This window comes from Gigantopelta aegis, chromosome 4, assembly GCF_016097555.1.
Source record: "Gigantopelta aegis isolate Gae_Host chromosome 4, Gae_host_genome, whole genome shotgun sequence".
Lineage (NCBI taxonomy): Eukaryota > Metazoa > Mollusca > Gastropoda > Neomphalida > Peltospiridae > Gigantopelta > Gigantopelta aegis.
Window position 1 is genome coordinate 96,550,073 of NC_054702.1, and position 26,843 is coordinate 96,576,915.

At 35.7% G+C, this 26,843-nt stretch overlaps 1 protein-coding gene across 1 annotated transcript in view; it reads right to left on the reverse strand.

Moving 5' to 3' along the window:
• Positions 1 to 536: 536 nt before the first annotated feature.
• LOC121371495 (presenilin-2-like) overlaps positions 537 to 26,843 on the reverse strand; it is a 28,072-nt gene continuing 1,765 nt past the window's right edge. Inside the window, exons 2-11 of the mRNA XM_041497425.1 lie at positions 26,093 to 26,313; positions 23,807 to 23,948; positions 20,454 to 20,521; positions 13,847 to 14,067; positions 12,028 to 12,126; positions 11,147 to 11,242; positions 10,079 to 10,162; positions 6,297 to 6,548; positions 4,474 to 4,586; positions 537 to 3,781 (exon numbers count right to left, since the gene is read on the reverse strand). Coding sequence (XP_041353359.1) covers positions 3,626 to 3,781; positions 4,474 to 4,586; positions 6,297 to 6,548; positions 10,079 to 10,162; positions 11,147 to 11,242; positions 12,028 to 12,126; positions 13,847 to 14,067; positions 20,454 to 20,521; positions 23,807 to 23,948; positions 26,093 to 26,313 — 1,452 coding nt within the window. The 3' untranslated portion in view covers positions 537 to 3,625. The remainder of the gene's footprint in view (positions 3,782 to 4,473; positions 4,587 to 6,296; positions 6,549 to 10,078; positions 10,163 to 11,146; positions 11,243 to 12,027; positions 12,127 to 13,846; positions 14,068 to 20,453; positions 20,522 to 23,806; positions 23,949 to 26,092; positions 26,314 to 26,843) is intronic.

Consider the following 26,843-nt stretch of genomic DNA (forward strand, 5'->3'; position numbering starts at 1 on the left):
TCCAATAAATTATATGTAATGTATTACATAATAGAAAATAACAATGAAACTGTTTATACAGTTAAAGGGACTATCCAGAGTTTGCTGTGTTCGGAGATGTTTCCTACTAATAAAATCTTTTAACAACTAAATATATTTTCTTGTTTAGAATATCAATGTTTGTTTGTTCAATGGGTTTCTGATAGTCTTTAATATTTGTAAATAGCCCAAACTGAATTTGGTCTCCAAATACTTTCATACATACAAAAAATATACATTAATAAATAAATGAAGTTTGACCTAGTATAAACACTAGGATGATGAAAAATACATTTAATATAAAGGCCACTAATATTTTATGCAGAAAAATATATTTAATATGTAATTACGGTCATTAAAAAGTCTGCTGGTCTGCAACATTTCAACAACTGCAGCAAACTGAGGGCAGTCTCTTTAAGTAGAAACTCTGTGTTTGCGACACTTCTCGTTCTGTGGACACTGTGTCATACAGATCAATTTCTTAAGTAAAGCTGATGCACAAAACAAAGCAACAACAATATTGCTAAAAAAATTATTTTGTGAATTGTTATTTTCTAGATGATTCACTTTCTTGGTAACTCTAGTATCATTTCTTGCCTATATCTACATCCGATTTGAGATGGCCTTACAGTCATGGAATCTTAATATAGTAAAATTTATTGCGAGTGGCCTACAAAGTGACCTGCTTTTCAATTCTCATACTGGGTAATGTTTTGTATCTCACAAAGTCATATGCACATTTCTTTTAGTTTGAAAGAATTGAATATAAAGAGCATTTTGATGTTGATACCAAAAATGTCCTATATACAGTGAAGCCACTCAAAAACCACACCCTCTGTAAATTGGAATTCCCTCAAAACCAGATGTTTTCAGTCCCTTCGTTGATCAGTACAGAACCGGACCTCTTTAACCGGATAACCTTTATAACCAGATTACATTACGTCTACATTGGTGTTTTAACCCAGGTAAAATATATGTTGCATCTATATAACAAATTAAAATAACGTAGATGTCTCTAGCCTATGATGTCACTGAAGTTTAAAACTGCTTAATTATGTATTACCAATTAAACACCACGACTGATATATCAAAGGCTGTGGTATGTGTTATCCTGTTTGTGGGATGAATCATATAAAAGATCCCTTACTAGTTAGGGTAAAATGTAGTTACATCTAATAGCTATTATTAACAAATCAATGTACTCTAGTGCTGTCATTAAACAAAAACTTTATTTCTGAAAGAGAAGAAAACTACAAAAGAAAATAATTTATATTTGTTTTATTGACCTTTATCATTGGTATTTTTTTGTTTAATTTATCATTTTGATTTTTGGTTTTCGCAGTTTTAAAGTGACAGACCCATATTTTTCACTGTTAGATCCTTTTTTTATCATTGAAATCAGACATCACTTACATTTTATGGTTTAGATTATTAATTTTCGTACATCCAAATGTTTTTGATCATTCTGGTGTTTAAAAATATGAAATAAAATTTTATAAACATACACGTATACCTCTGAGAAGTACTGCTTATGGAGCTAGTCTATTTTTAGAGGGAATTTCACAGTTTTAACTCGTTTCACTTTCTTGTAACGTTATCCTGATGTATTACAGGTTTGTAGATTAACCAAATTTAGTGTCTAGGGTGAAACTCAGGTCTGCAACTTAAACATGCTAAAAAAGCAACCGCCACAACACTACAATATAATCAGTGTGATCCATCTACAATGTACAAGCAAACCAAATATTAACTTGGGTAAAAGTGGAGTCTGACACTGGTACAAGTGTCGAGTTAAAACAAGCATTCTGAGAATACAGCTGAAGTAATACATGTCCCTTATCATGCCCAACATATTTTCCAAGTTCAAGAGCCGTAACTCTGTCAAAAACGGGTCCATGAAATTCAAACTTGATCTGTAACTCTACATGATAAAGCTACACTCAACATTTTAGCTCATTATCTTAAGCCATTGCAAAAACAAAATGTCTGGAAACTATATGTGGGACGGATGAACAACAGACAGACAGACAGACAGAAAAAAACATAGTAGTCTGGTATGGCCAAATAACCCAGGATAAATTTTAGCTCTGCAATTTAGCTTTACCTTTTCACTGTGTACATGCTTTACCAAGGTTAAAAAACCTTATGTATGATGGGCCTCTATTTTGTGGCAACTGCCACAGTGGTAGCAAAATAATAGGAATTAAAATAACAAAAAAATCACTATGGGATACAATTAAAACAGGGTTTAACAAACATTACCATGGACACAGCTGAAACATGGTTTAATAGACCACTGCTGTAAAAAATTAACGGATTTCCATTACAACTTGTTAAGTAACACCTGCTGACATGACTAACAGCTACTATTTAGTTGGGACAAACATTAAATAATTAGTTTTGTTTTACCAAAAAATTTAATCATTTTAAAACAATTCAGAAACTTATTAGCAGTAGTTTAATTGCAATGAGAATTAATGTGTCATATCCCTTTGATTAGTCTTGACACTTTTAAGGAAAATGAAACTTAACTGACACTGTTTATCTTGACTGCTCTGAGTTAGTCATGGGGATGCCAATATATTTCTGGCACATTTAGTCAGTTTTGTATACAACATATTAATAATAAACAAAACAATTACTAACATTAATTATTTAAAGAAGAAACCCACAGAGTTTCTGATTTCATACAAGTAACTACATGTGGGAAACTTGATTGTAACAACTGGTAAAAACAAATGGTGAACGCTGTCCAACAATTATACAATTTAAAATAATTTTGTAGAAATATGAATAATGAACTATGAATAAGATATACACTCTGTTTTAGTGCACCAATTGAAATGCCTTTTAAAAAAAACAAGAAACAAACTAGTCCGTCCCATCTTCCTACATTCTTTTTTTTTTTTGTAAAATAATTTCAGTTTCGTTTGATGTAAGAAGAAAAGTAAAAGTGTTTTGGAAATAACAAAAAAATACTATTTCTGTGTGCAATTTAGAAAACAATCGGCTCAGAAATAAATAACTTGTAGTAAATTCCATAGTATGAAAAAAGGAGTCCCTTGTGGGACGGACTATAGAACAAATTATTCATTGCGTACAAGCAAACTAGTTGTGCATAAACACATTTTTTTATATTTACAATCCATGAATCATCTCTCCTGCTGATGGGATAATTTCGCTTTTTTAACAAGCTTATCAAAAGAATTGAGAATAATGTTTAAAAATCTGTTCAACACAAAAAAAAAAAAAAAAAAAAAAAAGCTGATATGTGTATGAGCATTTTTGTAGTCTATTTAATAAAATTTAGTAAATTTGCTGATGTAGCAACCCAGCTGAATATTTTATAAAATTAGACTTTTGATGTATTAAGCATCTACTTCCATCAGCCTGGCTCTGTACTGAGGTAATAAATATAAACACTTCTCTGCCTGTACTAGCTGTACAATCTGTTAGAATAAATATTTTTAGTCGTAACAAAAGAAAACATTTTGTTCTGAAAAAATTATTCTGAGAATCATCGGTGTCTCAAAGTGGGGAATGTTTATCAGTGTTGCTCTGTAACCTCACAAAGCCATATCGCCATCTAATGTCAGGAACTGCTCTGCTAAATATAGACTTGTTCACTGGTAAGCTTGTCCATGAATGGTCTGACCAGAACACTGGTGGCGAAGTTAAATATGAGTCCAAATGTAATGGATATTGGCAGAGCTGGCAGAGCTTTCCGGAACATGGCCAAAAGGAGAAGTGTGAAGCAAAGACCCTGAAAGAAAAACAAAATTAAAATGATTTCAAATAGAACACTTCTTGCAGGCATGAAAGCATGTATTATGTGAGATAGCCCACTTGAGGACTCCGTTATAACAAAGTCCACTTAAAAATACTTAAACCCAATATTTTAGAGTCCATAATTATTACCACCGACTTCACTGTGGAAATTAACATACAAGATTGGAATAACCTTTTTATTATAATCTACCCTATGTCGCTAATTAGTTTTAGTTTTACTGATGAAAATTATATTTTAAAAGAAAAAAGTGAAAACTTTGCAGTATGTTGACAAGTAGCAGTCACAGTTAGCTTGTCATCAAAGGAAGGAAATGGTTTATTCAACAACGCACTCAACATATTTTATTTACGGACATATGGTTAAGGACCACACAGATATTGAGGGAGGAAACCTGCTGCTGCCACTTCATAGGTTACTCTTTTCGATTAGCAGCAAGGGATCTTTTATATGCACCATCCCACGGGCCCACTGACGGGGGATCAATTGTAATTCGACTGCGCATCAAGCGAGCGCTTTCCCACTGGGCTACATCTCGCCCCTGTCATTAAAGGAGAACAGGAACAGTTTTTGGGTGCTATTAAAATGTGGAATTCTGGATAACATTGGTGGCTTTTCATCTTGGATTACAGACATAAAAGAACATTTGTAAAGCATACACTACTTACTATCAAGATTGCAACAAAGCAGGCCAGAGTTGTATTCCAGTCTCCATAAGAGGATGCCTTTCCCACAAGTACTCCATAAAATATAAAATCTCCAAGTCCAAGTTTAACACCTCCTATTTAAAACAAAATGTGACAAACATGTAATAAACATGCAATAAATTGACGATACAGCATAAGTAGCCGTTAGATACAGTTATCCTATAATAAGCTGTTTTAAAATGAGCAAAAGTGAGTTGGATACATTTTTAAACAATGATTTGCAAGATAACTGGTGTCTAATGGACTCAAATGTAGTATTCTATTTCTTACATATCCTCAAAAAACGGCTTTTAAACAAATTTAAAATGTCTTTTCCAACTAAAACATATTTATTGCCCTGAGAGCTTGTAGCTAACTTATGTGCCATGATTTCACGTTAATCTATCAATTTCAATTGTACTTTTTTTCATTGGATGATATGGCTGTCTCGACCAGGTCATCACTTAGGAACAGCCAATTGTCTTTAAATTACTATTAGACATATATATGTTATTACAATGCGTTATTAATATTATAAATAATGGTGTTCTCATCAACAGGTGTGTAAGAATATTATTTATTACTCCAATGGACAATTATAACCAGGGAAATAAAATTCCTAATTTCTCAGTGAGGATTATCATACATTGGTGTAACATACAGTATAAATGGACGATTTAGCTTGTTCAAACCAATGACTTTGTCAATATTATAATATATACGAAGGCATCACAATGACATGCACAATGACATCACATAGCTTCAAGAGTTCGCATTTACACCTCTCAGGTTTTATTGTCAAATTTTTTAATAAAATGTTATTTTTCACCCAGTTCATTACAGATTTTTTAAAAACAATAAACAGAACTTCTTAAAAATTTTTTATTTATGAACGTGAATTAAATACAAAGTTATAGCAATACTCATATGTAAAGTGGTTTGTAACATCGTTTCTGCATGTATGGATATGAAAAGGCTTTTAGAGAGAAAAATAGTTGGAGTAATAAATAAATTAACAAATTCGATACCAATTATCAAATTTATGCCCTTTGTGAAATAATTTTCATTTATCACTTACTAAAGCTGTGACAAGTGAAAATTATTTCACTTGAGACACAAATTTGATAGTAATTGATAACTTGTTTATTATCCTCTATTTACAATTCCAAGCCTCTGCTTAAGTATCACACACCACAAACAAACAAAAGATGGCTCGTCATTTGTGTGAATGAAAAACAATTTGCCAACTACTTTTCTTTAGTCTATGAAATAAGCATTTTTTATCTTATGTGTTACCTTTTAAAGTTGCATTTGCCAGACAAAAACCACAATAGTGCCAAACAAAATATGGACGGTAGGTAAAAAAAACCCATTTACTTTGCAAAATTATTTTATATGATAAATTGATCACCATGACAAAGTAAATGTTCGCCTTATTATTTGGTAACTGTTTAAAAAAAGATTAGGTTAGGCAGATTAAAATTAGAGTCAGTCAGATGACCGGAAACAAACAATATTTAATGTTATGCCTAAAATCATGATGCACTACAGCATAGACATATATGTACATAGAGAATAACTGGTTACTGCCTTACGTTTCCAGGTTTATCCTGCAAAGATTAGAATAGCTATTTTTATCCATAAATCCAACATGAGTAGTTGGAAAATCATTATTTATCCTAGATTTTACACACAAATTGAGCACCATCAATCCAGATGGGGGGATGTGATTTCAACTTCTTGGGGGGGGGGGGTGCACTTGTTGAGGACAGGTAATGTGGAAAAGAAATATATATTATACATACTTTCTTCTTCTTCTTCATCTTGACCGGGTGCCGAAGTCTGGCTCCGTGCGGCTGTACGAGTCTGGCTCCTGCTCGATGAGTTGCCTAACGCTGCTACAGCTGTCCGGGCTTCATGTGAATCGGATTGTTCAGTCTCAGTTCGAGGACGTTTCCGCTGACCTTCTTTGTTTGTAGATTGATTGGCCGTCGATTCCTGAACTTGTACGCTGTCAACATTAGCTGCTGTGTCACTAGTGTCTGCTGTAGCTGATTCTAATAATAAATAAGAAAACAATCAAGAAAATCCTGACAAAATACACCAAGTTATTTAGCTAAGTGTTCTCTACTTTTATCATGTTTAAATGCATGGACAGTCAGAGGATGATTAGTGATGAAAACTTTCAATTTCTGACAATCAAATGGTTGTCAAGTACAACGTCTAAATTACACAATTTCTAAAACTGGACACCACAGGCTTTTAGTTTGATCATTTTCAAATTCGTTCATCACATTAATCTTACATGATGTTAGTGATATTCAGATGATCAATTATATAAAAAAATTGATCGGTTGAGCATTACCAATGTTAGGACTGATTATATATACGGAATAACTGGTTACTGTCTTATGATATCGGCTTTATTCTGCGAAGGTTAAAATGGCGAATGCAGCAAGGCTTTACCAAGCTGCATTTGCCATTTGACCTGAGCAGGATACAGTTATTTCTTTTATTCTGCAATCCTACAAGAATAGTCGAAAAATCATTATTTATTCCTTTTTTGTGTAAGCAAACAGAGTATTGTCAAGCTAGTAAGGCATTTGCTGTATGACGTCATACAAGATACATGACGTCATTCTTTGTAAGATGCTAGCTACATTCTGCAACATTCAAAAAGCGTTTCTAAACTCTAATTCATAAATAAATATACAAGTTTTGTATTGTTATCACAAAACTAAAAGTTATTTGCATTTACTGTACTTAAACAAATGATTTAAAGAGTATGTTTATTGAAAATATAGGCTGAAATACTTGAGCTGAGACGGTCTGATGTCACGTGACATATTTTTGGTCAGTGACCGAAAATAGAGAGATTTATCTAGTCTTTATATCTTGCCAATGTATACAGTGATTGCAGGATAAAAAACTGATTGTGTGGGAAAACTTTAACCATAACTGTTGTTGGTACTAGTGGGGTTTTTTTTTTTTTTTTTATCCCAGTGACCCCTTTCCTTTCTCTCCTTTGAATTTCATCTTATTACTTCCCGATCTGGCAACTCCTATCTTTCAACTTCTTCGCTGTCCACCTCCATATCCCAGTCCTCGTCTCTCCAACCGCGACAGGTGCTCGTCTCTTGTGGCTATCTGTGCCACACACGTTCCCCATCAGCTTTTAGCTGTGGGCTTAGTCTGACCACTTCAGGGAGTGTAAAAAAGTTACTTCTGGCATTGTTAAAAGGCACTTGTAACCACCTACTATGCACCCTACTACCGGCCGTAGTTAGTGCCGTGGGTCAGACCAGCTTTATTAGTGGCAGAGGACGAGGATGCCAGGTGGGTGCAGGGAAATACACAGAGACTGCACCCGTGGAGGAAGTTGAGACAGGTAGGCGATGGTGTGGACAGCTCAGAAGACAAGAGTTGGAGGAAATTGACAGAAAGGGTCGAAACAGATTGAAATCGTGGGAGAAATTGGAAAGTTTTTTTTATATTAAGATAATGAGAATGATAGGCAGAGGGTGATAGATGAGAAAGATGAATGAATGTGTGAGCCAGCTTTGACGGGATTTGAACCACTGTCGTCAGCTTGATTGTCCAGCAGCTTATCCACTAGACCACGGAGCTCACATTAAAGATAAAATTTAGCAATATCTAGGGTCTACGCCAGTGAACACCACAAAAGGATGGAAAGAAGGAAAACATTTTTATGTAACAGCACACTCAATACATGTTATGGCGTCAGACATATGGTTAAGAACCACACAGCTATTGAGGAAGTAAACCCTCTGTCGCCACTTCATGTGCTACTCTTTTCGATTAGCAGCAAGGGATCTATTATATGCACCATCCCATAGACAGGATAGCACATACCACGACTTTTGATGTACAAGTCATGGTGCACTGGCTGGAGCGAGAAATAGCCCGATGGGCCCACTGAGGGGGATCGATTCCAAACCGACCTCGCATCAAGCAAGCACTTTACCACTAGGCTACATCTTGCCCCCACCACAATAGGTGTACGGTGCTTATAATTCAAATCCTTCTCATGTTCTCATACATCTGACCAATTGTGTAACTGGAAGTGGATCGGTTGGTGCAAACTAGTTATAACCGACAATTGATGATGAAATTCCAATCGACTGACGACAGATGGGATCTGCAACATCAATTTTGCTTTACTTCATACCGATAATTCGTAAATGATACAATTTATTTTAATTATGGTATTTTTTCCACATATAATTAGATGCATTAACTTAATAATCTTCATACAAAAAAACTGCAATTGCAATTTTCCAGTGAAAGTTTTCCAGCATTCTAAAAAGAGAATTGTCATGCACCCGTCAAAAATCAACACTAAATATTATGATCTTTTCTGAGAATAGAGACAGATACTTCCATGTTTATTTATGTATATCGATAGATCCAATTTTCTGCCAGCTGGGAAACAAATCATGTATAATTTATGTGAGAACAGGACAGATTTGAGGGAAATAATTAGATTTTGCAAGCATGGTAGGTTCATATTCGACATGGCGGACATGCTTTTGAAAATGACGAGGATGACTGGGCACAAACTCTTTTGTGGACATGGAGCACACTGCAGCAGAAACACAAGAATAACCAAATCCTCATAGAGCAATTAATAACCAATCATATTTAAGATAACATATACAAGAATAGACAGAGATATGCCAGCATAGACCCAAAGTTATTGCACAATTCTAAATTTGTTTAACTGGTAAAAAAAATTAAATAATAATTCGGTAAAAGATAAGGTTTATGCACTAATCTGCCAATTAAACTGTTAGCAAAATAATTACATTTATTAAACCAATTAAATATGTAGTAAAATGTTTCAATTACAAAAGAAAAATAATAAGTGCTGAATTTTTTTTTTTTTCAACAATCAGAAGATAAAACAATAATACAGGAACATAAATTAATATAAAAACCTAAAAAGAAGTCTAAATGCAAAAAACAAAAACAATCCCATTACCTTTCTGACTACTGCAGGTGAACTACTGTACACTGTATACAGTGCCTTTCCCAATTCATATTTCCCACCATTTTGCACACGACACTCACTGGAAATGTTAGTTTTTTTTAACAGGAAGCAGTTTATTTGACAGCATGCTAGCTTTTGTTTGTTGTTTTTCAATGAAAAATACCTTGGAATTTTGAGTTCAAAAAGTGTTTTTTGTCAAGTATTTTCGTTTGACATTAATGGCAGCATGTTGCGGTCATTTTCAGGGATCGATAACTGATTCTGACAGCTAATTTGATAATAAATTTGATCATTTTACCAACAACGAAAATCAACAAATATTAGGATATGAATTGTAGTTAGGTTTTTTTTAATTCTGGTCAAAAAACCACTGCTATTGGGAATAATAGACATAAATACTGGCCACAAATGGATTTATAAAACATTTAAGTGAATATACATGTTTTTTGTCAAAAATTAATCCGGTAGTCTAAAGATTAACCTATCTACCACATCAGAGAAGTAATGCCAGTATTTTGTTACCACAATTTGCACCTTAACTAACATTATAATAATCTCCACACGTCCATATCTTACCTCCTGGAGCACTCTGCAACTCACTGGCTCTATTATGTGGAACATGGGAAGTAAACCCACCCTCATCCTCTGAATCAGTTGATTCTGAAGTTAACAAGGAAGGACAAATATTCAACAGTTTTTTCATTATAATTAAGTTATGAAATATATATATTATCTAACTTCATCTTAATTAAATTTATTCCCATCTAAATATTATTTTAAATAGTAATTATCAACTCCCTGTACTACAATTTATATGTCACACAACCAACTCCTTTACTAAGTATCATCTACTTTAATTTTAAGACAGACAGTACAAACTACCTATATTGTAATGAAGTCACTACCACCTCCATTTATTTTAATAGTCACTACCATCTATCTACATTTTAATAGTCACTACCATCTAACTACATTTTAATAGTCACTACCATCTAACTACATTTTAATAGTCACTACCATCTAACTACATTTTAATAGTCACTACCATCTAGCTACATTTTAATAGTCACTACCATCTAACTACATTTTAATAGTCACTACCATCTAACTACATTTTAATAGTCACTACCATCTAACTACATTTTAATAGTCACTACCATCTATGTACATTTTAATAGTCACTACCATCTAGCTACATTTTAATAGTCACTACCATCTAACTACATTTTAATAGTCACTACCATCTAACTACATTTTAATAGTCACTACCATCTAACTACATTTTAATAGTCACTACCATCTATGTACATTTTAATAGTCACTACCATCTAGCTACATTTTAATAGTTACTACCATCAACGTACATTTTAATAGTCACTACCATCTAGCTACATTTTAATAGTTACTACCATCTAGCTACATTTTAATAGTCACTACCATCTAGCTACATTTTAATGGAGTCATTATTATCCACCTATATTTTAATGAATTCACTGTCTTATTCCTTCAATGCAGTCTGCATCATTATCATCGATCCTTAGGTCTAATTACCAATTCTTGGTGGTCTTGTAAATGACAAAACCTGCAAATTTTCTAACTTGTGAAAAGTAAGCCAAGATTTAAAAAACAATGATTTATTCAAACCTGTGTGACGTGATGGTGGGCTTCCTTTAGTTTTGTTTTTATTTTTATCTGCGTCATCTACATCAGCCATCGTTACAGTCTGCCACATCATGGTCGCTACAATCATACAAGAATTGTTTGTCATTGTTTTGTTAATGTATTAAGTGTAACAGTCACAAACATGCCATTTTATACTTAAACTTGTTACAGTTAAACAATGATAAATTCACACACAAAAATTATTCTTACAATTACAAAAATCATAAAAACAGAACATATTCCGATGTAAAGAAATAAGGGAAAATATAGAGTAACAACAAATACTGACTGCAACCAAAACAACCATTCCCAGTATTAGGAAGTAAAAACACATTACACACATTCAGTCCTCTGTATTTTACACAGACAAAACTGCTCCAGTAGTGAATTAAATTGGGTCACATGTATATCTCTTTCCACCAGAACTTAAATGCTTCATTTATAATATAGACATTTTGTCTACAATATAAGGGTGAGTTTTTCATTCCTATAACTTTCCACCTTTGACCACTTGTATTAGAGCAGGGCTCGAAACAGCCAGCAAAAAGCAGTCCGTTTTTTAGACTTACCAGGTGACACAGACATTCACCTGTTACACACCCACCCAAAGTTGGTAATTTTTCAAGAGACAACTGCAGACCCAATTATCTGAATCTGTTATTTAGCTCATGATTCTGTTATATTGTGATTCAATAATACTCTAAAATACATCTCTGGGGCAGTCCTATTTTAGGCAGGTCATTTTTTTTTATCTTAACAGGACATATTTCCTTTGGCCTGCTATTGAAAAACAACAACAGCAGGACATAGTTTAGTCCCAATTTCGAGCCCTGAAAAGACATTTCATTTTAAAGTATACCTACATGAATATATGAGTGCAGGGAATATTGGCTCATTTCTCTCTTGTGCAGTTTCCACCAGTATGCGAAGCGGTCCCTTGGGACACAAAACAGCGACCAAATCTAAAAGTAGCAATAACAACTAAATAACATTTAAAAAGCTGCAACTACATATAGTTTTACAGACATAAATTTGAAAACCATTAATTGTAGATATGAACACATATAGGTAAACAATATGTGAACCTACTGTGGAAAATGTCGCGGCTTTTATATTTTTAGAAATAATTAACCTAATCTTTCACTGTAGTGTAACCTGCAATTTAATGGACTAGTCTACCAAACACAAAATCAAGAACATTAACAAAAATTAATTAAATATACCCATACATACTTATATTTACAAAGCTACTTCAAACTGGCAAAGACAAAGACCTGTTTAGACAATTACCGTATTTCCTCAAAATGGTCGCAGACCGTGCACTTATTGGAGACCCAGTCTTTATGTTTTCAAACAAACTTACAAGTTTATTTATTTTTAAACTTTAATTTCGAATCGTAACAAAACTTTAAACTTTAACAAAACAATTAACAAATTAACATTATTTGTCCACATAAAGTGCCTAGCATCAATGACAATGTTATTGCTTGAAAAGGCCTCAAAAGTAACTTAAAAATGATAGTATACTGTATCTTAAATCAGCAACATGAAAACAGTGAATTAGCCCTCACTAACAAACCTAAATGAAAAGGCACCCATCATTTTAAAAGTTTTTTTCTGGGTCTTTTTTTTTAAATTATGCCAGGGAGTAATCAGTTTTCAGCTGTCTTACCTGGCATTTATTGGAGGCCTTGCGCTTATTAGAGGCCAGACGTTTATTTTGTTACAGACCTGCTGCTTATTGGAGGCTGGTACTTATTAGAGGAAATATGGTAGGTCCTAAATAGTATTGTCAAAATCATGAATATGTCATGTATTTGTGGGACTACAGTTATGTCACTGTAACCGTCATAAAATTTATTAAAATAACATCATTAGTCAATTACACAGTTTAAGCTATGTTCACATACAGAGATAGTAAGTGGATACGGCAAAGATTGTGTTTTCAGTGGAGATGTTCATATGTCCTAATAAGCATACAAATACATCTGGATATAGATATGATTATTTTGCATGCCACAAATTGACATAAGTAGAACTGCCAAAATAACATAACCCCCGGGTACATACGAGCTAGTTATTACAGTGGGAAAGACCTTTTGCCGTAAGTGTATTGCACTTACAATTGAACATATGAAAATATTACATCTGATTATGGGATTCCAAAGCGATCTTAGTGATAACCTCATCTTAAGTGCATAATGTGGTTATGCACTTAAGGTGATCTTAGCACTAAGAGCCCTTCATGGAATGGGGCTCAGATCAATATTCATATATGTGTGAAAACATAACTTTACCATGGTATGTTTTTTAGAATAAAGCTAAAATGATAAAAGTTATATAATGAACAGACAATTGCATGTTCATTTTACTTAATTTATTTTCAGTCAAATTTGACTTACACCTCATCTTATGAAGACTGCAATTTTATACGACACCCATCGTGTAAGTGTGGTATGATCTTGCCATTCATTCAATGTCACACAACACATATTTGATAAATCAAAACACATTTGACAAATGTTTGAGGAAGTCAGTATCCCTTACAGAAAAGCCTTGGCTAGTGCCCTGTGCATTATAGTAATTCAATCTTTACTAGCCCAGACAGAGAGCTAGTGGATTTGTCAAACCCTGCTTGAAACCATATCATATTGTGTATCAGCTCACAAAGTGTGCACTCACCCCACACGACCATGACGCCTAGCACAACCCAGGTGGTCCAGTCGGGTAGATACTTGATGAAGACGAGGGCCATCAAGGCGCTGATCACGATCAGATAGGCCTGCTGCAGGAGGAGTGGGCCCTTCCAGTGTATACAGACCATACCAACCACTCCAAAGTTCCACATAATCACGATCACAGTCGGGTAGTCAAACGGAACGTTGTACGCTTTTAACACTTCCCTGCAAAACAAATTATGAACATTGGACAATTAGGGCCAGATTTACTACGCTCATTTTTCTTTGTAAATGTATGTAGTTGCATAAACAGGCTTTGTAAATTCGGCCCTTATTTTTCTAAAATGATCTTGATAAAAAGCCTAGTATTAACTTTAGTTGGTCACAGGATTAATCACCTTCTATTGGCTTAAAGTTTCCTGTCCAAACTAATGCCTCTCAACTGGTGCATAAAAGGCTGTGCTATGTACTGTCATGTCTATTGTAAAGCACAAATAAAACATCCCTTACTGCTATATTAATAGGAGTAGCTCAAGTTGGCTGTGTTTTTCTTTCTTTATTTCTCACGTCCTTTATACAATGTCAAAATAACCATGTAGAGGTTCTAGAATACAGTGGCCCGATGCCATAGACCATTGGTTTTTAGATTCGGGCCACTAAAAATTACTTTATGCAATCCCGATGGCAAGTGGTCAAAAAATAAATAAAAAAATCTTCTTCTTTTTTAAAATCTATGCTACGATTGTACAAAAACAAAAGAAACATCTCCATGTCACTTCTTTCGATTTGTTGTCACATGCAACATTTTACTAACAAATAGTTGGCCACCAATAATCACTGACACATACATGACATTAATAAAGCTACCTACATGTATGTAATGTTATTCAAGTTATAAAGTGTAAACATTGAAAAAAAGTTTTGCCACCATTTTCTTCTTTACACTAGAACCCAAAGATAATATGCAAAATGGTAACTAAGTCTTTTATTACTTTTAAGGCAGCATGTCACCATTTACATTTGCAAAACTTTAAATGTGTATTAATATTATTAATTTAATTTACAAAATAATACATAAATTTCAATAAATAAGAAATAATAAAAATAATTAAGTACATAACATGAAATAGATCCAAAACAAGTTTGTTTTCTTTAAAGGTAGGGTCAACTCCAACAAGAGCCTTATGTGTTGGAAAGATGCATACCCGGACCACCAACACATACTGACACTTTAGCAAATGAAAAACGCGTAATTTTAGAGTTAATAAAAAACCATGATTATTCCTGCTAACTGGGGGCAGCCATTTTGTTTCGTTTTTGTGACGTCCGGTGGGATAGCTTGGGGCGAAGTGACGTCAGCTCCTGACCATCTACTGTATGTACAGTGTAAACAAAAGCAGTAATTTTCGACAAGGCGCTTCTCTTTGATCAACCTGACTTGTAAAACAGCATAAATGACGTAATAATATAATAAACTATTTAACTAAATATATTTCAAATTGCATTAACGGAACAAAATGGGGTTATAGTATTTTTCTCTGTTTAATAATCCAAAGGAAAAATGTACACTATTACGCCTATTGATATGCTACGTTGGAGCAAAAACGACAACCCACGATATACAAGTCGGCAAGTGATAATTTTATTTTCTTTGGGACTACGTAATTGGTCAGTTCTGTGGTTGTAGATGGAAAAGTCTACTTATTCAATAGTTTTACAGAACTATTTACAGTAATAAACCATGTCCATTACAATTTTAGGGGCGACAGGTAATACTCCACAATACTGGTATGTATTTTGTGTCTAGACAGCATCAATTAATTGGCTCGTCTGGTTACCAATCAAATACACAATTGCCAATCAGAAATCACAGGTAGAAGCAACTAACAGCATAGACCAATTAACTAAGAAAACACTCCATGTATCATTTCAGTACGTAGGTTAATGCATGGGAAAAACATTGTTAATTGTTTCGACTTGTTGTGTAGCCACTTTGACAATGGTATTTTATTTTGTATTGAAAAATAATATATATAGTGCTGGATATACTTACTGTTGGCTTACTGGGATGTGTATTATTACAGAACATTGCAATGTATGACTATTTATCATCCCGCAAAAACCAGGTAGATTGTGTTTTTCTAGTTCTAAGGCTCATTCCTGACGTGATGCGTTAAGTATTACGTAACCACCAGCTCACCAGAGGGCGTACTCACTGAGATGGTACAAAATGGCTGCGCCCGTTATATATAATAGTCGTCACATTTAACCGTTTTATTAATTAACTATACGATTATACGTGTTGATATTAAGCAATAATGTGCATTATATATCGTTAAATATGCATACCAGGCCAAATGCCTTAAATGTCCTCTCCTTTAACGACACCACAAGAGCACATTGATAAAATTTATTAATCATCGGCTATTGGATGTCAAACATTTGATAATCTGACATATAGTCTTAAAGAGGAAACCTGCTAAATATTTGTATTAGTAGCAAGGGATCTTTTATATACACCATCCCACAGACAAGATAGCACATAACACAGCCTTTGATATACTAGTCGTGATATACTGGCTGGAATAAGAGATAGCCCACCGATGGGGATCAATCCCAGCCCGACCGCACATCAAGTGAGCACTTTACCCCTGGGCAATGTCCCACCCCTAAAATAGATCACACTTAATGCTTTGGATTTACCATAGTTTGACACCCAGTAGTCAATGTGTTTTTCATGCTGGGGTGTTGTTATTCATCTATTCTATTCTATTCCTGAAATAGATCAATTTAACCAAGTACCTACATTAAAAACTACTAATTTGGTGTGTGTGTGTGTGTGGAGGGGTCGTAAGCCTAAAATTGTAATACATGTACACTTTATGCTAATAGGTTCTTGTTTCTTTTTCTTTTTTTTCGGTGGGGGGGGGGGGGAGAAAGTTCCCATTCATAAGTAAATAAATATAGGAGACTATACTCATTTATAAGTGACAAAATATTCATTTCTTTTTAATGCTGTTAATTGTTGTAATAGGCAACATGGATTATTTTTACAACTTAGGTGGTTTTAGTGGAAAGAAATTATTTAAAATTTTAATTTTGTAACTTTATTCTAAACTCTGACCGGCCTCAGTGGCGTCGTGGTTAGGCCATCAGTCAACAGGCTGGTAGGTATTGGGTTCGGATCCCAGTCGAGGCATGGGATTTTTAATCCAGATACTAACTCCAAACCCTGAGTGAGTGCTCCGCAAGACTCAATGGGTAGGTGTAAACCACTTGCACCGACCAGTGATCCATAACTGGTTCAACAAAGGCCATGGTTTGTGCTATCCTGCCTGTGGGAATCGCAAATAAAAGATCCCTTGCTGCTAATTGGAAAGAGTAGCCCACGAAGTGGCGACAGCGGGTTTCCTCTCAAAATCTGTGTGGTCCTTTAACCATATGTCTGACACCATATAACCATAAATAAATGTGTTGAGAGCGTCGTTAAATAAAACATTTCTTTCTTTATTCTAAACTGATGAAACTTGTTTGCATGTTTTTTCAACAAACCATAAACATGCCTAATGAGCCTGTCTGTTGTGTAAATTGACAAACTGATTAAACATGATCTCAGTATGCAAAACATACATTAAAAAGTTAATTATTTTAATTTACTGCAGACCTTGTCTTTTAAGGTGTACAAGTGTGATTGCGCTTGCACAGCGCATGTAAATTCAATCTGGTGAATATGAAAAATAACGAATGTTACACTTAACAAACAGCGCATGTAAAATAATGTTGTATACTGATTGACACTATTTACAATATTTATGTAGCTCATAGAAAGACCCTAATACCAGAAACATTTTAAATGTGACGACAATGTTAGCATCCATGCAACCTTTTAATATATGATGGACACTTATCTTTGCTATATAAATTAGAAAACATTGGTTTAATGTTCGTTGTACATAATGAAATTCAAGACAAATTAATTATTAATTTCCTATATATGTTCAGCAATACGTTCATCAAACCATCTTAACACTGAAAGGTATCTATAATTGTGTGCATCAAATTATCTGAATAAAACATATTGTAATTAGAAAATCAAATTGTCTGCACCAGTGTATGTTATAATTATATTTCTATAGTACTGCTCCTGAAATTTTTTAATAACTCTATTCATGAAAGGGAAAAGAGGTCAGACTACACTAATGAATCAAGAATAAAATTGGTTTATTGGTTCATTTTTGCGACATTCTGTTAGTTTCATATATTAATAATGCTTAGTTTTCACTCATCGTAACACTTTGATGGGTGCGATTTTTCACTCGCCTAAGCGTTTTGAGGTGTGCAATTTTTCACTTGCCATGGTTTTTCAAAAGCCAAGGACTGTTACTGGGTTTTTTATTTTATCAACAGTTAAATGAGGGCAAGTGAAGTTATCACCATGGCCAGTGAATTTTCAAATCCACTGGCCCAATGGCCAGTGAACTTTAAACAAATTCTAGAACCCCTGCCATGTTAGACAAATATCCATAGTTTAGAAACATGCTGAGGTGTTGTGAAACAAACATTTTATTCCTTTAACATATAAACAGGTACTATGATGGTCATTCTATGTTTTTAGCAAAATATAATTAAAACAAAATCAACATTTAAGCAAGAACAGAGAGAACTTTTTCAAAAGCTTGAAATTAACTACTCTATTAAATGTTTTACTGGTAATAATTTTTTTTTACCATGATAATATTATAGTAATATAATTAGTTTCCAATTTATGTTTGTGGAAAATGTACACACCATGATACGCCCGTCAGGTGTTTGATGGAAAACACTAGTATGCATCTGTATGCAAGATATGATCTGAACAAAGATTTACTGTTATGTGCAGTAGACCATGAAAAGTAGGTCACAGTGACCTAGTAATGGTATGCAACACACCACCACCCAAAGTTGTTCCTACATGTGAGGTTTGATGGTCCTTTATGCATCTGTACGAAAGATATGGTCAGGACAAGGACTAGATATGGTCCGGACAAGGATATACTGTTATGTGCAGTAGACCATGAAAAGTAAGTCACAGAGACCTAGTAATATTATGTGACACAGCGCCATCCCAAGTTGTTCCAACATGTGAGGTTTGATGGTCCTGTAATGCATCTGTATGCAAGATATGGTCTGGACAAGGATTTACTGTTATGTGCAGTAGACTGTGAAAAGTAGGTCACAGTTAGCTAGTAATAGTACACGACACACCGACATTCCAAGTTGTTCCTACATGCGAGGTTATATGGTCCGGACAAGGATTTACTGTTATGTGAGGTTTGATGGTCTTGTATGCAAGATATGGTTCGGACAACTCCATACCATCATAGACGGGTGTATAACAACACTGGGGCTACTTTTGCTAATTAGACAAATACCGTATTCTGATTGGCTATCAGTTGCAAAGACCTAGACTGACAAGTATAGCTAGTGTAAGAGCTGTCTGTCTGTGTCAGAAACAAATCGTGAATACGATAATGCTGATTTGTTGTTTATTGCTGTTGTTGTCTTCTCAGCATTAAATTTTGGATGTAAATAAACAGCACTGGTAAGTAATTGTAACATAGAAGGTGTGTTTCTGATAATTAAATACTAGTAAAAAAAAAAAAAAAAGTAATAATCATTATTATTATTTATTAATAACATTAATAGCACTGTAATTAATAGATCTGGTACTGAACGTTTTTTGTTTTCTACCTGGTTCATTTAATTATTATTATTTGTATTATATTTGTTTGGGTTTTTTTTATTTGTGTTGGGGGTTTTGTTTTAACAAAACTGGACCCTTGTCTGGGAATAAGCCTCATGCTAAGCTCACAATGAGTTGTCTTGGCCCCCTGGGCTTATTTCCGGTCAAATAGGGGAACGGGGGGGGGGGGGGGGGGGGTGGGTGGGGGGGGGGGGGTGGGGGGGTGGGGGGGTGGGGGGGGGGGGGGGGGTGTGGGGGGGGTGGGTGGGGGGGGGGGGGGTGGGGTGGGGGGGTGGTGGGGGGGGGGGGGGGGGGTGTGGGGGGGGGGGTGGGGGGGGGGGGGGGGGGGGGGGGGGGGGGGGGGGGGGGGGGGGGGGGGGGGGGGGGGGGGGGGGGGGTGGGGGGGGGGGGGGGGGGGGGGGGGGGGGGGGGGGGGGGGTGGGGGGGGGGGGGGGGGGGGGGGGGTGGGGGGGGGGGGGGGGGGGGGGGGGGGGGGGGGGGGGGGGGGGGGGGGGGGGGGGGGGGGGGGGGGGGGGGGGGGGGGGGGGGGGGGGGGGGGGGGGGGGGGGGGGGGGGGGGGGGGGGGGGGGGGGGGGGGGGGGGGGGGGGTGGGGGGGGGGGGGGGGGGGGGGGGGGGGGGGGGGGGGTAAATGTATTTGTAATCTTACACATAATATACAACATGCTTTAAAATCATTATGATAAGAAAACTAAACCAAGAAACAAAATTATGTAATTCTTTATGTAACATACATGTAGAATATATTAAATTTAGATTTCAAATTTAAACAGCGTTTAAAAAGTCCTATTTATTTCAATCTGAAGCTTACAATTATTTGGAATTGCATTTTTCATTCACTGATAATGCCAATAAAATATATTTACTTACCCAAGATATATATAAGAAAACAGAAACAGCAGCATGAGAGATGACACAATCAACCAGCCATGAATAACCTAAAATAAATATTTTAATATATGGTCAGAGCCGATACTGATATCAATGGAACTGTGATGACAAAATAATGCTAATGATAAACACTAGAATCTTGTCAGCTCAAATGTGTAGCGATAGAATATATTGCTACACCCGAATCACAACTAAAATCCCAAAAGCCTTTTATTATACATTAATGGGTCAAATACATCCATGCTTAAATAGAAGTCTTTTGTTGAATCAGATTGTTGGTTTTAAGTCAGTGCATCAAGCTATATCAGCTCTAACACCTAATCTAGAAAATATAAAACAGCACCTATAATGCATCCTTTGCTTTGTATCACTCGGTTATGGGAAGTACATAGATTCTAAATGAACCACATTAACTTTGCTGCCCTTGTGCAGATGGTTATTATGAACTTTGGGTGAATCATTTAGGCAGAATGAATTACAGATAACATGGTTCATACAGGTAAGGACCCATAAAATTCAAGCACCTTTCAAGGACTTTTCAAGGACCTACCTTAGGTTTCAAGGACCATAAATACAAACCTTAACCAGCCTTTTCGAACAATGTTTTTTAATAGAAAATGTATGTTTATATAGACAGTATTTACCATTTGCTGATAATGTCGTCTAGTTGGCAAGAATTTAAAGTTTTCCAGTAGTTTAGGCTTAATCATGTTAATCTGATGTATATTGTCAACCTCCAGTAATGTCAGCATAATCAGTGAAGTCTTTACTCTAGATTTGCGATTTGAGTGCGCTCTCGCCCATGGCGCCAATGTTCATATTCTTGCAACAACACAAACACACAGCCTTTGACACGTCCTTATTCTCTTTGATCCACGCATATTTTCGACACCACGTTTTGTTAAAAACACACTTTCCACTAGGCATGTTTAAATTTGAACATGTGCTTGCAAAAATTTCAAAATCTAAGTGATTCCGTGTTGTCTCGTCTGACTATTGTTTGCAGTTCTCAAAACGAGGCTATTACGCTCGTCAATAATTGGTAAATCTCGGCTGAGGCATTCGGAACATAGCATTTGTCCCGGAATGGGCAGAGTACATTCGGGTCGCGAGTGCTGGAATGAAAGTGCGAACACAGAAGTAAAAATGCTAAATTTCTTTTGAGATTGTTCCGTAATTTTTGGTTAAAATGACGCGCTAGTGGCACCAACATGAAATTCAAGCACTTTTCAAGAAATAAGCACTTTTCATTTCAAACTCCTAAATTCAAGCACTTTTCAAGACCGTGCGAACCATGGATAAGCCATAAATCACAATAGTTATTCTATACCAATTGCTACACCGTTTCTTTTGCTGTTGTTTGTTTTTCAAGTATATACAGCAATACTGTCATTGTCAGATGAATGAACTTTCATTATAATACCAATTAATTAGCCTTAGTTGATGATCACTTTTCTAGGCAACTTCTGGTATATACATGTATGATTGAGTGTTCACATAAATAAACATTTTTATTATATATATATATATATAATATATATATATATATACTACTCAAAAGAATTTAAGGGTCAGACGATATTTTCGACATTATTTTCTGAATGTCAATTATATTAGCTAGACCATAATGTCACGCATGGTATTGTTCCATTTTGACGAAAGTAGGTCTAAGCAACCCATAAATGAATTAAAATCCACTGTCATTGACACTGTCGACTAGTTCTAATGGCGAAAACATGCTTACATTTGCACGTAAATTAGGGCGAAAGCGAAAGGTCTGCTAAGTGCCAAGTGCCCATAACTTGCTTTTTCACAAAGCGCTTCATTTGCACGCTTTGCATGTGTATTCCATGTTCCCAATGCTGAATTTCCGTATAATTGGAGCTTGCATTCATGTACGGTGCACACTCCAAATTCGACAATGGTACGATGTCAACTGACTATCGAAGATCGAGGAAGGGCTATTGCTTGGCTTTAGGATGGCAATACGCAAAGAAATGTTGCTCTGAGACTTGGTGTCAGTCAGAGTGTCGTTGGCCGACTGTGGCAACGGTACCAAGCAACGAATTCTGTTCGAAATCGTCCACGTTCGGGAAGACCCCGAAGCACTACAAATAGAGAGGACCGCTACATCACCAATATGGCTCTACGTCAACGCACAACCACTGCACGCCGATTACGTGACAATCTGCGGACTGCGACTGGAACTCGAGTGTCTGATCAAACCATACGCAATCGTCTGAGAGCCAATAATCTACGCTGCCGTCGCCAGGCTGTTCGACCACCACTCCTACCACGTCACAGAACGGCCAGACGTCACTGGTGCACACTTCATCTGCGGTGGCAACATGTTCAGTGGGGTCGAGTGATGTTCTCTGATGAGTCCAGGTTTAGTCTCCAGTTCAACGACGGTCGGGTTCGTGTCTACAGACGTCCTGGGAAGCGCTTCGCTGACGTTAACGTTAGACAACATCACCGGTTCGGTGGTGGCAGCGTCATGGTGTGGGGCGGCATCTCTATCCACCACAGGACCCCCCTCTATGTGGTGGATGGCAATCTGAATGGAATCCGCTATCTGAATGAGATTATCCGGCCGTTGGTTCTCCCAGGCCTTTAGCAGATTGGCAGCGGGAAAGTTCTGCAGGATGACAATGCCAGACCCCACCGCGCCAGGGTGGTAACGGACTTTCTCAGACAACAAGGTATCGCCAGGATGGATTGGCCAGCATATTCGCCTGACTTGGCCCCAATAGAGCACGCCTGGGACGAATTAGGCAGGTGAGTTCGGGATAACCATGCCCCTCTGGCCAACCTTCATGATCTGGGTCAACTTCTTATGGCAGAGTGGCAGGCCATTCCCCAAGAGTTCTTCAGACGTCTGATCAACAGCATGAGGCAACGATGTGTCGAGTGTATTCGCGCCAGGGGTGGATTCACACACTATTAAACGAATGTTCTAATGTGTAAAATCCATGTTTGACAACCTTCAACTTTGACAGCATGTCATGTGACTTTCTTGTATACAGTGACGTTTATTTGTGTTTTTTTGTAAATATGGAACAATAAATAAAAAAATTGGTGTAGTTTACATCATCAATCTAATACACTCTGAAACTTATTTGGTTATAAATTTGTGACCCTTAAATTCTTTTGAGTAGTATATATATAGATATATATATATATATATATACACACACATGTATTTTACATATACCAATAAAACATTATTGTAAGGTTTTAGGTTAAACAAATCTGTTCCAGTAGTGTCAAGTTATACCCAGTATTCCAAAAATTAAAGCCTGATAATGAATAAGGTTATAAGAACTGAATACCTTATAGCAGCGGTATTTATACAGAAGCAGTAGCACAATGGTCATGAAGGCTACCACACCAAGCAGGATGAACGCATTTGCAAATGACTGCCAAAGTTTGGTCCCAGTATCTTCTGTTTTGTCATGGAATGGGGTGTAAATTCTGAAACAACAATTTGTTTTAGTCATACACAAACAGTGCTCTATATTAAGTTGCGACATCCACTTGTCCTATAGCGTAAGTGCTTCTCCATTTTTTATTTGTTCTGTTTGAAATGTGCTTGACCCACATTAAAGGGACATTCCCGTGTTTGCTACATTGTAAGATGTTTTCGACCAATAAAATATTTCTACGATTAAATTTACACATTAAATATATTTTCTTGTTTAGAATATCAGTGTCTGTATATTCAATGTGTTTCTGGTCATCTTAATATTTGTAAGAAGCCCAAATTGGATTTTGTCTTCAAATAATTTTGTACGTACGAAAAAATATGTTTTAGGAAATAAAATTAAAATTTACCTAGTACAAATATTAGAACGATCAGAAATACGTTTAATATACAGCCACTAATATACAAAACAAGAAAATATATTTAATATGTAAGTTTAATCGTAGAAATATTTTATTAGTCGATAACATCTTAAAACATTGCAGCAAACTCGGGAATGTCCCTTTAATATTTTTTCTGAAAGGGTCAACATCTGAATGGCTTTTCAGTTTACTACTCAGTTCAGACAAGCAGTTAGAACAATTGACTTTATCTTATATATACCCAGTTTGCTAAAAGCACTATTCCCTGCCATGTGGACAAGCATTAATATAGAGCCCTTAACAAAGTCTTATGTTAACGATCTGTATTGAATAATACACTTTAATATTATACCAACCAAATTCTAGACTTTTTAGAGGCTTTTTCCCTTCACCATTTAAAAGATTTTCAAAAACCTTTCTGCAATCATCAATTTATTGTAATAGTATTACAATGTTTTAACTCTTATCCACCCAACTTTACAGCCAGGAAACATCATTACTGACCCAAGTTTCCAACATTAAATATGTAATTGCAAACCTACATTTTTCAACCTCAAATTATACGAAAACAACTAATGTAACACTCTTTTGATGTGTGTCATAGTTTAGAGGACATCTTAGCGAGTCTAATTACCAAAATAAAATTTACAGAAGAACTTAATTAATATTTCTAAAATATATTTTTTAAAGCCTACAAGCATGCTCCATTACATCATTGTTTATGATGCTTTCACAAAGTTTATTTTCACTTTCAATCGACGACTAGTAATCCCATCCATCGCCTACTTCAAAGTCTGTATTATCAGTTATTTTTGGCGAATATATCCTTTACAAATCGTCAATTTTTATTAAATAATAATGTCCAACATGTTTTAAAATAAATATTATACAAATAACAAGAAATCGAACCCATGTGCATGTCAAGTCATCAATAACGTTTATGTAACAGCTAACAATTTCATCACAAGAGGAAACCCGCTGTCCACACTTCATGGGCTACTCTTTCCGATTAACAGCAAGGGATCTTTTATATGCACCATCCCACAAACAGGATAGCATATATCACAGCCTTTTTTCACACCAGTTGTGGAGCACTGGCTGGAACGAGAAATAGCCCAATGACGGGGATCGACGCCCTAATCTAGCCAGTGAAATGGTGCCTTTTTTTGTGCCAAAAGTCGGCTCAAATCACAGTTATTACTAATATTAGCAATAGTGAGAAGTCGATGTCACTAATACTTTAGACCTAATCCAATTTCAAAAGCAAAATCATATAACAGACATTAAGACACCAATATGTTTAGTATTAAAGCTCACTCAACACTGTGTCAGTCCGTTGTTTTATGTTGGCACGAGACTGTACGTCAATGCATATTGTGCCGTTTGCAGTGCCCAGCTAAGCATCGATTGGTTCTTGACTAATTATTACTTGTATTTTAGCGTAACAATGAGATTGTAAACACCAAAATTATTTTATAATTTAATTCTATCATGGTTTTAATAAAAAATATTCAAATGGTTTGCTTAAATTATATTACCAGAAGTAGTAGTAGTATTTGATAATGAAATGTTATGATTGGAACTGAGTGTGTAATTCAGTACTTTTAGAACATGTATTGATGAATGTTCTTTTTGCCTATCTTTATCAAAATTCTACCCTTTCTCCTGGAAAGAGAGAAGTCAGTTCTCCTATATTTTCAATTCTAGATTAGGGCCGTATGAGTACTATGACCCATATGAAGCGTGTTCATGTTATTGCCAGGCTCACTTACAAGTACGTTGTCTGCTCTGAATAAAAGGTAACCGAGCTAATTGTTGCCACCACGACCATCATGCACAGTGTGACTGGAACGAACAGCATGATGACGTGTTTTGCTCCATACAGCAAGGTGTCATCATCGTCCTCAGACTCAGACTGCTCGTCATCTTGACCATGTGCGCCTCGGTTGGCAGACCTGCTGGCATTATTCCTTCTTGAGGCTCGACTTACAACCTGAAAATAATGGTAATAGTTCTTATTTTAATACACAATTCTCAAAAATAAAAACAAAAACTATGCAAATAATCTTTTTTAAACAATGCAATGTAGTGCATTAAAAAAAGAAGAAAAAAAGTGAAGTAAAGCTCTTATTTTTCTTCTTCTGGCATCTCCAAGAATGAATGTGACAGCAAACAAGACGGATGTTCTCAATTTTGGAGAAAAAATAAATAAAGTATGTTTGAAATGTATTGTCATGTCATCAAGAACACTAGCAAGTTTATATATCGCATTTTGGCATCGTCAACGTGACAAAATAAGGAAAATAGTTATACTATAATGTATTACTCCAATATAGTTGACTTGAATTTTATGAAAAAATAAACAAAAACATTCAATTCCGAATAGCAATTCAGTCAAAACAGGCACATAGTGTTCACCCATTTCAATGTAATGACTCATAATAAAAGTGAATGTGATATGTAACACTGATCTGAGATTGGATTAGCATAGCACGCCCTATTACCGAGGGGCTTATTGGAAAA